The sequence below is a fragment of the Stegostoma tigrinum genome, chromosome 3 (assembly GCF_030684315.1).
Source record: "Stegostoma tigrinum isolate sSteTig4 chromosome 3, sSteTig4.hap1, whole genome shotgun sequence".
Taxonomy (NCBI): domain Eukaryota; kingdom Metazoa; phylum Chordata; class Chondrichthyes; order Orectolobiformes; family Stegostomatidae; genus Stegostoma; species Stegostoma tigrinum.
Window position 1 is genome coordinate 57,588,142 of NC_081356.1, and position 14,850 is coordinate 57,602,991.

General features: G+C 43.5%; 1 protein-coding gene across 1 annotated transcript in view; it reads left to right on the top strand.

Moving 5' to 3' along the window:
• The window catches only part of LOC125451157 (fructose-1,6-bisphosphatase 1-like), a 34,565-nt gene extending 19,956 nt beyond the window's left edge, over positions 1-14,609 (top strand). Inside the window, exons 3-7 of the mRNA XM_048527948.2 lie at positions 6,832-6,924; positions 10,571-10,711; positions 12,177-12,314; positions 12,402-12,521; positions 14,165-14,609. Coding sequence (XP_048383905.1) covers positions 6,832-6,924; positions 10,571-10,711; positions 12,177-12,314; positions 12,402-12,521; positions 14,165-14,356 — 684 coding nt within the window. The 3' untranslated portion in view covers positions 14,357-14,609. The remainder of the gene's footprint in view (positions 1-6,831; positions 6,925-10,570; positions 10,712-12,176; positions 12,315-12,401; positions 12,522-14,164) is intronic.
• Positions 14,610-14,850: the final 241 nt, after the last annotated feature.

Here is a 14,850-nt window from a genome sequence, read left to right on the forward strand (position 1 = left end):
TGGATTTACTGTGAATCTGTGAATTTAAACCTGCTCAGCAACACAATGCTGTTAACATCTTGCAGCCAGCAGCACATTATGTTGGCAGCAGCTTTGTTTGTTAACATTCTTTAAAGGAGCATAGCATCATCAGGCATTATCTTATAGGGGTTGAGTGAAGTGAGCTATGGTGAAATGTGCAGCAGCATCTCCAAGTTGGGGGCATCTCTTGCCATCTCTTCTGCTTTTCACAAGTGGAGTAGCAAGTTTAAAGTTTTGGCAAAGATCTGCAGCTCAGGTTGTGGGTGAGGTTGTTGATTTGCTCGCTGAGCTGGCTTATTCTTGTTCAGAAGTGGCAAGTTTCTCACTAGGCAATGGCAAGTTGGCAAATAATCTGCAAAATGCCTAGTTGACAGCCCAATTTACCTCAATCTTCAGCTTTCTGTCTGGTACCTTGCAGATTTAGCTCATCGTTTGTTCAGAGGACCCCATGTTGGACACTGGGCACTGACATCCCTGGGCACAGTCCAAGAGCACTGGCCACATGCACTCCTTATCCACAGATTTTGGCATTTGAAGTGTGCCAGCCTCTAACAACCCTCATGGCACATCTCTGATCCACTTGAAGGATGCTTCAGCATTTCAGTACTGCGCCTCCAACTGCACCAGCAACTATCACTGTAATGCTGAAGCATAGACATTGTGTATTTAGGAAGTCACAGCCAGCTCACGGACTGGACTTTCTGGGCTCTGCGCTCACTCATTCATAGTGCTCATTCACTCTGAGCGTATCTGGATGCTCACCACATCTCTGCTTTGCATTGCCTTACCTTTTTTGTGCTTTTCCTCCTCAGCCTGATATAACATGCTCTTCTACTTCAATCTTCCTTGCTGCCAAGTGCAAATATAAAGGATGGAAACTTGTCATGATAGCCGACTTCAGTCAAGTCAAGGAAGGTAGCCTTTGCTCAGGGAATCCTAGCACTCTAAGTCAGGGGCAGCCATTGTTATCAGTTCAGGGGCTTCAAATGGTTCATCACGCATTTAAGCTGGTCAGAATCAGGATGCTGTCCAAATAAGGTGTGAGGGACTGAATATCGGGCAGATGATTACCTGACTTTGAATATTTCTGTCTTTATTGTGCTGCCTTCCTCCTGGAATGAGAGCGAGGCAGCTATTATAGGAAATGAAAGTGGCAGAGCTACTAATTTCTTGTCATCTGGGAGGTGCCCTGAGAGACTGATTTTGGCACAGTTAGTTTGGTCTGTGATTGGAGTAGGTGATAGCAAATGAGGGAAGGTGATATGGGCCTTAAACAGAGTAGTAGAGCAAGAGGCTTCGTATGAAGTGGGTACAGCAGAGATAGTGTGTGATGTCTGAAAGAAGATGGTAGCACTTATGCTAGCAGAGTTGAGAAGATCATTGACCTTTTAAATACATTGCTTGGCATTCTTCTAGAAGGTTGAGACTACGCTGACCTGAGTGGTAACCTCGGACCAGGCTGGCATGGTCTGGTGTTGTGGTCTCCACTGTTGTTCCTGGCGGAAGAGTAAGTCCTATCCACTGCATGACACTGTCCGTAGGACCCTGTCAGTAAAGTGAAGCACTGATTTCAGGAACTGTACAGGGCACCTCAGCACTGACAATGCTTGTCTGGATGCACCATACCTGCAAGGGACACTGTTGAATTTCAAAATATCTGCTGAGGAGCAAGTTGTTCCAAGAATGATGTTTGTTAAGATAAGACTGGAATTGGAATTGAGGGACACCATAGGACTTGGTATGTAGTCACTGCAGAAAGTTTGGTAAGATACCACAAGAAACCTAGCTAGGCCTCCTGGCAAAAACAGAAGATGCAATTTGGTCTTAGTCTAAAACTGTAAGTTCAGACCATAAAATTGTTACAGCACCGAAGGAGGCCATTCAGCCCATTATATCTGCACCAACTGCCTAAATGAGAAATGTCCTTAGTCATTTCTCTGCCTTCTCTATGTAATCATACACATTCTTCCTTTTCAGTTCATGATCCAAAACCTTCTTGAATTCTTTGAGATGAGGTGGATTCGATCTCAGGCAGAGAGTTCCAGATCTTAACTCCTTCCTGTCTGCAAAAGATTCTCCTCAAGCCCCCATTGCTTCTCTTGCTAATTTCCACAAATCTGTACTCATTCCCAATTCTTCCTACAGTGGAAACAGTTTGTTCCTGTCCAATCTGTCAGACCCCTCATTATTCACTTGCCAAGTCTGACCTGGACTTTCTGTCTTCCAAGAAAAGTAGTTGCAAATTTTATCTATATAACTGAATTCCTTCATTCCTGGGCCCATGCAATGAAGCCTTTACTGCACTCCCTCTAATGCCTTCATCTTTCCAAAAATGTGGTGCCCAGAAGTAGACACAATGCACCGGTTGAGGCTAAACTCAACTTTTAGCCAAATTTAACACAACCTCCTTGCCTTTGTACTCCAAAGCTTTATTGGTAAAGCCTAGGATGCTGTATAGTTTATTAACCATAACTAACCTTTTCTCCCCCTTTCAATGAATTATTCACATGCGCACCCAGGTCCTTCTGCCTCCTTTACCCATTCTAATGGTACCTTGTGTTTTTACTTTGTCTCAGTGTTCTACTAGTGTAATCAAAATTAATCAGATCATACTTCTCTCATTGAATTTCATATGCTATTAGCCTGCCACTTCACCAGCTTCTCTGTGTTTGATGTTCCAACATTATCTTTTAAACATCGTCCAGATCCTATAGGAACAATTTTGTGTAAGTTGCTTTTATCTTTAAATACAGCTGGGTAAAAAACAGTGGGAAATTTCAGTAATTATGGTATTGGACCACATGGATCAGGAGAATTTGCATCAGTCCTCTTTATTCTGTTGAATTGGTTTATCTTAGCAAGCCGTAAGGAAAGCCAGCAATACCTCATGTTTTTCAATAACTTCTGTTTTGTGCAAAATTAAAATACTGTAAATGTTGGAGGTCTCAAATACAAACAGAAACCACTCAGTAAGTCTGGCAGCATCTGTGAATGGGTACACAGTATTAACAACTAGAATTTAATTAGAGCGCTGGCGCAACCTCCCTCATGGCCAGTTATTAGATTGACCAATCCAGGTTTTTGAACAGCAGTCAATTATTGGCCTGTGACTGGAGTTCTGAACATCACAAAGGGGCAGGTCTGCTCACCCCACCCCAGAGCTACCTGTGAATCAGACAGCTGGTAATTCTCTATCACCTCTTCAGTCCTGACAGAATCACTGGGAGTCCTGGTCAACACTGGGTCCGCAACCAAGCAAGGTTAGCCACATAGGGCAATGCCCAGAACTCGGGAGTGGAGTAGGGTTCCCTGGGGCTGGCCAGTCAGTCTGTTGATTTGGGAGCAGGGGTGTGATGAGGGAAGGGATGAGATTTCTAAGAGCATGGATTGATGGTTCTGTAGGGGTGGCCTTTTGCTGCAAGGGGTCAAAGCTGGATGGCCAACCCCCGCGCCCCCACCCCCACCCCCACCCTGGCCCCGGGTCTGCAGCAAAGCCACCAAAGATTTCCTGGCCACCTCCCCATTGTGGCACAGGTGATGGCCCATCAACAGGCTTCAGGCAGGAGGGTCACACCTTTCTTACTGCTGGTAAATTACCAGTGGTAGTGGGAATGTGATGGGATAAGCTACCCCATTTCCTTTGACCCCTTGACCTCTTTGCCTATTGACATGATCTCTAGACTCCATAAATTCTCAGCTTGTTGAACGTATGTCAGAATCTAATGAAAAGTACAGAAGCAAAATGCCAGCCATTTTTCTTACTTCACCCGAGTGTGAGTGTGTGTGTGTGTGTGTCTGTGGGCAGGATGGATAATGAAGTGGAAAAGAAAGTGAAAAACAAAAGAAAAAGTTTATCAGAAACAAAAATTTCAAATGTTGCATCACTCTTGTAGTATCGTGTTTTCTTACAATGTAGGCAAAGTTGTGTGGAAAAGGAATCAACTGCTATACTGACTAATAAAATGTGAGGCTGGATGAACACAGCAGGCCCAGCAGCATCTCAGGAGCACAAAAGCTGACGTTTTGGGACGAGACCCTTCATCAGAGAGGGGGATGGGGTGAGGGTTCTGGAATAAATAGGGAGAGAGGGGGAGGCAGACCGAAGATGGAGAGAAAAGAAGATAGGTGGAGAGGAGAGTGTAGGTGGGGAGGTAGGGAGGGGATAGGTCAGTCCAGGGAAGACGGACAGGTCAAGGAGGTGGGATGAGGTTAGTAGGTAGGAGATGGAGATGCGGCTTGGGGTGGGAGGAAGGGATGGGTGAGAGGAAGAACGGGTTAGGGAAGCAGAGACAGGTTGGACTGGTTTTGGGATGTAGTGGGTGGAGGAGAAGAGCTGGGCTGGTTGTGTGGTGCAGTGGGGGGAGGGGACGAACTGGGCTGGTTTTGGGATGCAGTAGGGGAAGGGGAGATTTTGAAGCTGGTGAAGTCCACATTGATACCATTGGGCTGAAGGGTTCCCAAGCGGAATATGAGTTGCTGTTCCTGCAACCTTCCGGTGGCATCATTGTGGCACTGCAGGAGGCCCATGATGGACATGCCATCTAAAGAATGGGAGGGGAGTGGAAATGGTTTGCGACTGGGAGGTGCAGTTGTTTATTGCGAACCGAGCGGAGGTGTTCTGCAAAGCGGTCCCCAAGCCTCCGCTTGGTTTCCCCAATGTAGAGGAAGCCACACTGGGTACAATGGATGCAGTATACCACATTGGCAGATGTGCAGGTGAACCTCTGCTTAATATGGAAAGCCATCGTGGGGCCTGGGATAAGGGTGAGGGAGGAGGTGTGGGGGCAAGTGTAGCATTTCCTGCGGTTGCAGGGGAAGGTGCAGGGTGTGGTGGGGTTGGAGAGCAAACAAGGGAGTCACGGAGAGAGTGGTCTCTCCGGAAAGCAGACAAGGGTGGGGATGGAAAAATGTCTTGGGTGGTGGGGTCGGATTGTAGATGGCAGAAGTGTCGGAGGAAGTGTCGGAAGGAGGATGAACTGTTCGAGTTCCTCTGGGGAGTAAGAGGCGGCGCCGATACAGTCATCAATGTAACGGAGGAAGAGGTGGGGTTTGGGGCCTGTGTAGATGTGGAAGAGGGACTGTTCCACGTAACCTACAAAGAGGCAGGCATAGCTGGGGCCCAAGCGGGTGCCCATGGCCACCCCCTTTCTTGTCCTCACCCTCAACACCTTCTCTTTCAATTCCTCCCACTTCCTACAGACAAAGGGGGTGGCCATGGGCACCCGCATGGGTCCCAGCTATGCCTGCTTCTTTGTAGGTTACGTGGAACAGTCCCCCTTCCTCACCTACACAGACCCCAAAACCCACCTCTTCCTCCGTTACATTGATGACTGTATCGGCGCCGCCTCTTACTCCCCAGAGGAGCTCGAACAGTTCATCCACTTCACCAACACCTTCCACCCCAACCTTCAGTTCACCTGGGCCATCTCCAGCACATCCCTCACCTTCCTGGACCTCTCAGTCTCCATCTCAAGCAACCAGCTTGTAACTGATGTCCATTTCAAGCCCACCGACTCCCACAGCTACCTCGAATACACCTCCTCCCACCCATCCTCCTGCAAAAATTCCATCCCCTATTCCCAATTCCTCTGCCGCATCTGCTCCCATGATGAGGCAATCCATTCCTGCACGTCCCCGATGTCCAAGTTCTTTGAGGACCGCAACTTTCTCCCCACAGTGGTCGAGAACGCCCTTGACCGCGTCTCCTGCACTTCCCGCAACACATCCCTCACACCCCGCCCCCGCCACAACTGCCCAAAGAGGATCCCCCTCGTTCTCACACACCACCCCACAAACCTCTGGATACAACGCATCATCCTCTGACACTTCCGCCATCTACAATCCGACCCCACCACCCAAGACATTTTTCCATCCCCACCCTTGTCTGCTTTCTGGAGAGACCACTCTCTCCGTGACTCCCTTGTTTGCTCTTCAACCCCACCACACCCGGCACCTTCCCCTGCAACCGCAGGAAATGCTACACTTGCCCCCACACCTCCTCCCTCACCCCTATCCCAGGCCCCAAGATGACTCTCCATATTAAGCAGTGGTTCACCTGCATATCTGCCAATGTGGTATACTGCATCCATTGTACCCGGTGTGTCTTCCTCTACATTGGGGAAACCAAGCGGAGGCTTGGGGACCGCTTTGCAGAACACCTCCGCTCGGTTCGCAATAAACAACTGCACCTCCCAGTCGCAAACCATTTCCACTCCCACTCCCATTCTTTAGATGACATGTCCATCATGGGCCTCCTGCAGTGCCATAATGATGCCACCGGAAGGTTGCAGGAACAGCAACTCATATTCCGCTTGGTAACCCTTCAGCCCAATGGTATCAATGTGGACTTCACCAGCTTCAAAATCTCCCCTTCCCCCACCGCATCCCAAAACCAGTCCAACCTGTCTCTGCTTCCCTAACCTGTTCTTCCTCTCACCCATCCCTTCCTCCCACCCCAAGCCGCACCTCCATCTCCTACCTACTAACCTCATCCCACCTCCTTGACCTGTCCGTCTTCCCTGGACTGACCTATCCCCTCCCTACCTCCCCACCTATACTCTCCTCTCCACCTATCTTCTTTTCTCTCCATCTTCGGTCTGCCTCCCCCTCTCTCCCTATTTATTCCAGAACCCTCACCCCATTCCCCTCTCTGATGAAGGGTCTAGGCTCGAAACGTCAGCTTTTGTGCTCCTGAGATGCTGCTGGGCCTACTGTGTTCATCCAGCCTCACATTTTATTATCTTGGATTCTCCAGCATCTGCAGTCCTCATTATCACTGCTGTACTGACTATCTTGTTATTAAAATTTCAGGGGAAGTACATTGTCTGCTTTGATCCACTAGATGGCTCTTCTAACATAGACTGTCTTGTTTCCATCGGAACAATTTTTTCCATTTATAGAAAGGTAACATCTTTACCATTGAAATTTTAAAAAAGCAAAATCAAGTGAGAAAAGTTTAAATGGGAATTCTGCTTTTTGTTTCAAAGTTAAACTTACTTTTATCTAGAGTGACTTCACTTATTGCAGGGGGTGTAATGGTGGGGCATCCACTCCTTCAGATCGCTATCCCAGAGTAGTAGCTGCCCCAAGAAAATACATGATCAGCTGGGTACACAACATCAACTGCAATTATCTACATCCTCTCCAAAGCATTCGCATCCTTTTAGTAATGTGGTGACCAGAAATTTTCGCAATATTCCAAGTATGGCCAAACTAAAGTTCTATCAAGCTACAGCATAATTTGCATATCCCTATACTCCTTGCCACCTTCAGTGATCGGTGGACCTGCACACCCAGATTCTTCATTATTTCAATACTCCTAAGAGCACATTCCACCTGCAGTTGACCTTCCAAAATGCATCACCTCACTTTGTCCAGATTAAACTCCATTTGCTTTTTTTTCTGCCCACGTCTCCAACTGATCTATATCTTGCTGTATCCTTAGAAAATCCTCCTCACTGTCTGCAACTCTGCCAATTTTTGTATCATCCACAAACTTTCTAATTAGACCAGCCACATTTTCCTCCAAATAATTTGTGTAGACCGTGAACATTAGAGGTCCTAGCACTGATCCCTGTGGAACATCACTAGTCATAACCCTCCTTTCCGAAAAGCATCCTTTCACCACTATGCTCTGTCTCCTATGACTACGCCAGTTCTGTATCCGTCTTGCCAGCTTGACCCTGACACCATGTGACTTCAACTTTTGTATCAGTCTGCCATGAGGAATCTTGTCAAAGGCTTTACTGAAGTCCATTTAGAGAACATGAACTGCTTTTCCCTCATCAAAAAAAAATCAAGTTAGTGCAACAGGACCTCCCCTGCACAAAACCATGCTGTCTATGAGTAATATGTCCCTTTTCTTCCAAATGCATATAGATCTTGACACTGAAAATCTTTTCCAATAATTTCCCACCCATTGACACAAGGCTCACAGGCCTGTAATTTCCTGGATTATCCTTGCTTCTCTTCTTAAACAAAGGGACCACATTGGCGATTCTCCAGTCGTCTGAGACCTCACTTGTGGCCAAAGAGGATACGAAAATGTCTGTCACTGTTCCAGCTATTTGTTCTCTTCCCTCCCTCAATATTCTGGGATAGATCCCAGCAGGACCTAGGGACTTATCTACCTTAGATAACAAGGTGTATAGCTGGATGAACACAGCAGGCCAACCATAATCAGAGGTGCAGGAAAGCTGACGTTTTGGATCTGGACCCTTCTTCAGAAATCTACCTTCGAACATAGAACACAGAACGTAGAACATACAACGCAGCACAGGCCCTTCAGCCCTCGATGTTGCGCTGATCTCTGAAACCATTCTTAAGCCCATCTAACCTACACTATTCCGTTATCATCCATATGTTTATCCAGTGACATTTAAATGCCCTTAAAGTTGGCGAGTCTACCACTGTTGCAGGCAGGGCATTCCATGCCCTTACTATCCTCTGAGTAAAGAACCTACCTCTGACATCTGCCCTTTATCTATCACCCCTCAATTTAAAAAAAGCTATTTCCCCTCATGCTAGCCATCACCATCCGAGGAAAAAGGCTCTCACTGTCCACTCTATCTAATCCTCTAATCATCTTGTATGTCTCTATTGAGTCACCTTCTTGACCTTCTTCTCTCTAACGAAAACAGCCTCAAGTCCCTCAGCCTTTCCTCATAAGACTTTCCCTCCATACTAGGCAACATCCTGGTAAATCTCCTCTGCACCTTTTCCAATGCTTTCACATCCTTCCTATAATGTGGCAACCAGAACTGTACGCAATATTCCAAGTGCGGCTGCACCAGAGTTTTGTACAGCTGCAACATGATGTCATGGCTTCAAAACTCAATCCCTCTACCAGTAAAACCTAACACACTGTACGCCTTCTTAACAACTCAATCAACCTGGGTGGCAACTTTCAGGGATCTATGCACATGGACATAGAGATCCCTCTGCTCGTCCACACTACCAAGAATCTTACCATTAGCCCAAAACTCTCTATTCCTTTTACTCCTTCCAAAGTGAATCCCCTCACACTTCTCTGCATTAAACTCCATTTGCCACCTCTCAGCCCAGCACTGCAGCTTATCTATGTTCCTCTGTAACCTGCAACATTCTTCCGCACTGTCTACATCTCCACTGAGTTTAGTGTCATCCACAAATTTACTGACCCATGCTTCTACACCCTCATCCAGGTCTTTTATAAAAATGACAAACAGCAGTGGCCCCAAAACAGATCCTTGCTGTAATATTCAAGTTATCTACCCTAATACTTCTTAAAGACGCACAACACCTCTTCCATTTTAATGGCAACTTGGCTTAGAAATTCAACACTGCCTTCTCTGATTACTGACACAAAATATTCATTTAGGACCTCTCCTACCTCTTCTGGATCCACACAGTTTCCCTCCTTTGTCTTTGAATGGGCTAACCCATTCCATGGCCATCCTCTTGCTTTCTATATGTGTATAAAAAGCCTTGGGATTCTTCTTCATTTTGTTTTTCTAACAACTTTTCATGATCACTTTTTGGCCCTTCGAATTCGTTGTATTATCAGTGCAGAAAAGGAGTTGTATCCCAATCAATCAGGATTACAGATTGCTGATTCTGGATAATGAGGCCACAATACCATGTATTGCAGATGTAATTAGTTTTGAGACTAGGCGAGGAGATACCTGATACAGTGGTATCAGATCAACTTATTAAACAACAAAAGTTATACCTAACAGTTAAAGGCAGTTCATATCCTAGTGTGGAAGGCTCTTGTTTTCCACTTTTGCTAGTGGCACAAACAACTTGTGCTTCTTGAAATCTGCACCTTTTTAAAATGTGCAAACTGACTTTCACGTCTGTCCTTTTTCTCTTGTTATCCCATGGTCTCTTCCTGTGTTGTCATGCTCAATCTTGTTAATTCATAAATCTTGGTCGCCATCTATGGTCCATAGTGATAACTCAAACAATATGTCTTTAATATGACTTTCTGTGTGTAGTTTGCACATTCTACCCAGGTCTGTGTGGGTTTCCTCCAGGTGCTCTGGTTTCCTCCCGCAGACCAAAGATGCACAGCCTAGGTGAATTGGCCATGCTAAATTGCCCGTAGTGTTCAGGGATGTTTAGGTTTAGGTGGGTTAGACATGGGAAATGCAGGGGTAGGGGAATGGGTCTGGCCTGTTTCCCCACTGTGGGGATTCTCTGATAAACACTATTAACTCTTTCCTGTGTAAACATTCATTGGACCACTGACCCATGTGTCACATTGTGGTTTCAATTCACTCAATTCATCTAGATAATATACATTTAAACCTCCACTTTCCAGGAGCTCAAAGAATACCCAAAAACAGTATATATTTTAGAAAAATTATAAAATCATAAGTACTAAAGGTTCACAGTTTTTATGTAGACCAGTGCATGCTAAGTCACAACTTCCATATTTCCACTGATAATATGCGGCAAAAATCTCTCCAGTTCCAAATCAAGATTTTCACCCTTTAACTTGTAAGATCTTTGTACACCTTTCTAATAATTACTGTCTGGTGACCGCCTGTTTTTTATATGTACTAAGACTACTGATGGCCCCCCAAGTGAAAAGGATGCCTTGCAACCAGGTCATAACATTGTAGCAGCTGGTTATGCTTTGTATGGCAGTGCCACAATGTTGGTATTATCTTCAGGAAATGGAGTGAACTGCTTCATGTTGGATCCGGTAAGATCTTGTCCTGTGCTTTTGTTTTTCAAAAACCACGGTGTTGTGTGTACAATTTAATTGTGGCAATTAATTTCAGTGAAACCTGCTTGAGATTTCAAAGCTAGCCAATTTTATGTTCAATAGCATTTTCCTCTAATTCATTCAACCACATTTGGTTTTCATGGACCAACAAGTTCAAGGAAAGATTGATCCATAAATCACTGAACAATTGGCAATTCTTTGAGGTTTAACAGAATCAACAATTAATACAAACACAGATTTCTAGGCTATTAACAGTGGGGAAGATCCACAAGGATCATTAATTGCCGAGCCCACGGTTTAACTCCAACCAGAAAATCTCCATCCAATCTTGCTGTTGTTGGAGGCAGCCATTGAGAAGTATTTAATGGCATCATAGGAGTCTCTAGTGGCAAAGAATAGGAAAAACCACTTCATGGCTCTTTGTACCATATTCATATTATAATACTGGTTTCCAGTAGCATAGGCTTTCATGGTTCAGAGTTTCTTTTTAGTGTACTAAAGGTAATAAATATTTAAACCTTTGTTTAATCTTAGCATGACTCCAGTGGTCTGCCTATTGGATGCAGTGTGAGTTGATAGAGGGCAGATGTTGGGGGGTGGGTTAGCATGAATATAGAACATAGAACAGTACAACACAGCACTGGCTCTTTGGCCCAGATGTTGTTCCGACCTATTATCCTACTAAGATCAATCTTCCCTGCATACCCTACGTTTTACTATCCACTATGTGCCTATCCAAGAGTCACTTAAAAGGTATCTGACTCCACTATCACTGCCTGCAGTGCATTCCACAGGCCCACCACTCTCTGTGTGAAGAGTTGGCATAGGGGCTACGATGGATCATGGGAATGAAGAACATGGATTGCATAAGTTTACATATGTAGACCTGGGAAATGAGTGTGATAGCAAGTGGGTGTAAGGGCCAGAGGGTCGAATGTTCACTAAAACAAATGTAATCCTGGAGAATCAGAATACCTTGTAGATATCCTGCCTTAGCACCTGGCAGTTCCTATGGCTGCTTCTGTGTCCATGGCCAGCCCAAATCTATCCCATAGCTGTGCATCTTTGCACCAAGATCCTGCCACTGGGAGATATTTTCATGAGGCAGTAGTGAAAAGAAGGAAAAATTCCTTGGGAACAGAAATCCAGACCTAGATGTTGCATTTTCTGACGTGCAATTTAATTGTTTAGGTTCAGCTGACCTTGAAAACAACAGGAATGACTACACAAATCTCTTGAATAAAATTTACAATCTGTCAATGTCAGCTATTTGACTTAAAACACAGACAATGTAAATGTCAACTTGGAACTGCAATTTTATTATGCTAGTAATATGTAGATTAAATGCTTTGCAATTGTTACTAAGTTTTCAGTTGTTATTTCATTCTTGGCTTTGAACAATGTATTTATCACTTACACTGACTTTAATTTTTGTCGTTAGGCCATTGGGGAATTTGTTTTGGTGAACAGGAATGTGACCATGAAGAATAAAGGGAATATTTACAGTATTAATGAAGGCTATGCAAAGTACTTTGATACACCAGTCGCACAGTACATTACAAAGAAGAAATACCCAGAGGTGTGGTAACGAACATCAACTTTTTTCTGTAGAAATTGCATGACTTCATTGCTCCTGAAAGTCACTTTACTAATCCTTAACCCACAGGATGGTAGCTCTCCGTATGGTGCGAGATATATTGGATCCATGGTTGCAGATGTGCATAGAACACTGATGTATGGAGGGATTTTCTTATACCCGGCAAACTTAAAAAGTCCAAAAGGAAAGGTATGAAAGAAACCAACCTAACTTTAGCTGTCCAGAATTATCTTACAGAATGCTGAAGACCTACTTTCAAACATAGAATCAGTGTTAGCTAAGTACTTAATTGTGAATATCTAGAGGCATGTTTGGCGGCTATATCTCTGTAATTCAGTTATCAATGGGACCTCAATGTGCTGATAAATATTCACTGGCACAAAACTTTATAACCACAATTGAGTGTCAATTCCTGGTGATTTAGCATCATTTTTTCTTCAGAAACTAAGCATCAATTTTATTATGGGACAAATGTCTTCAAATACCTGATGGTGTGGATGAACAACGACAGTTAAGCTTCATGGAGTCTCATTACTGAGCTAAAATTGAATGAGATTAAATGCATTACAAACATAGATGCAGAGGAACAAATGTGTGAAGAATCTGTGCTTGATATTCTAAAATGTTTCACTTAGGTCAGCACCAGAATGGTTACATTATTGGATAAAGGACAAATGAATTGAAGACATGGTTCAAATCCCACCCTGGCAACTACCGAATTTAAGATTAGATAAATTTAGAATAAAAATTTGGAATAAGTATTGGTGATGATGTAACTACTAGATTTTGATTCACTGATGTTCTTCAGAAAAACTGTTGGCCTTACCAAGTCTAGCTGGTATGTGATTTCAGAAGCTTAGTATTGTGGTTGACTTTTCACTGACCTCGAAATCAAGCTACCAAGTAATTAAATACATGGCTCACCCCAATCATCTCGCCAGCGATTTGTGATGAGCAATAAATGTTGATCTTGACAGCAGTGCCTACATTTTTGCAGTTTCAGCCAAAAAAATGTATTTGAAGAATAGAAGGTGTATTTCAATACCTTCATTTTAGTGACATTTATTTGGAATCAGAATTTACTGTCAAAATAGCAGTAAGGCTGACATTGATCAGCATTATTTACACAGTAATTGCACAGCAATTTCAGGTGAAAGCTGATGCAAAATTAACTGAATAAATTAAGCAGCTGCTGTCTGAGTTTTGCCACTCAGCACTTAGCTTTGCAGATTGACCTCTTACTGTCTGCCTCACAAAAACATTGAGCTACATGAAGTTCTTGAACTTGAGTGGGAGGTACAAAGTAAGGTCATCTTGATACTAGTGCTTATCTAATTCAGTCATTTTAACACAATGAAAACCCTTAATTATTGCCAGACAGCTTGCCTGGTCCTGAAAATTAGCATCTGCAGTATGGTTTTCATTTCGTCAACTTGCAAATTTTGAAGATTCCAAAAAAAAAGTTGGTTTTGTATTACTATTTGTTTTTTCCTAAGTTTTTTTTTCCCTGTGTATTTAGCATTAATTTTTCTCATAGTGTTAAGCAAACAGTCAAGCCCAGTCTTCTTCATTTATCAGGTCTGCTGTAATAACTGATCAAAAATCTAGCATTGATGGGACATGGGCTATAGATTTTGGGTCATCATTGAATAATGGCATTGATTAGAAATAAGTTTGCATGCTCACTGGTGACCAGTGATGACTTCTGAGGTCATCAGTGGAAAATAGCTGACATTGAAAATAGCTGATAAGCTGAGAAAACATATATTGTAATGTTTACCACATTCTACCACATTACCACATCAAACTAACCTCCTGATGTTCTCTTATAGCTTCGGCTTTTGTATGAATGCAACCCCATGGCTTATATTATAGAACAAGCGGGAGGCATGGCCACAACAGGAAAACAGGCAGTGCTGGACATTAAACCAGAGTCCATTCACCAGCGGGCACCAATTGTAATGGGATCCAAAGATGATGTTCAAGAGTACCTTGACATTGTAAATCAGTACAATTGCAAGTAACTAGAACTCTGCAATGATGAATCTCAATAGTAAACTGTAAACTGGGATTTGGACCAAACATTGTGTTTTTTCAGTGAAAAGTAACATTCCAACTTGACAATGCAAATCATATCAATCGTAATGTAATTTAGTTACTAAAGTTCTTGATGAAGTGTGTCTGAGATCAGCATTAATTTTTGGTTGTCGTTATGTAACAACCCATTCACAGTTATATGTTCTTGAAGGAATATGAATAAATACTTAGATCAGTTAATCTTCTAGTCCATGTTATTTTGAACTTTTGTTCTACCTTTGTGTAGTTTAGATGAAATTCCTTACTTTGATATTTTTAAAGTGATATTATTTGTAATAAAATAATAAAAGTTAGTAACTGGATTTAGCAGCAGTGATAGAGTAGAACATTGCCTGTTGTTTGTATCTCCTAAAAGATAACATGCAGAATTTTCCCAACCTGTCAAGATAGCTTTTAGAGGTGGTTTGCCAGCAAAATCAGA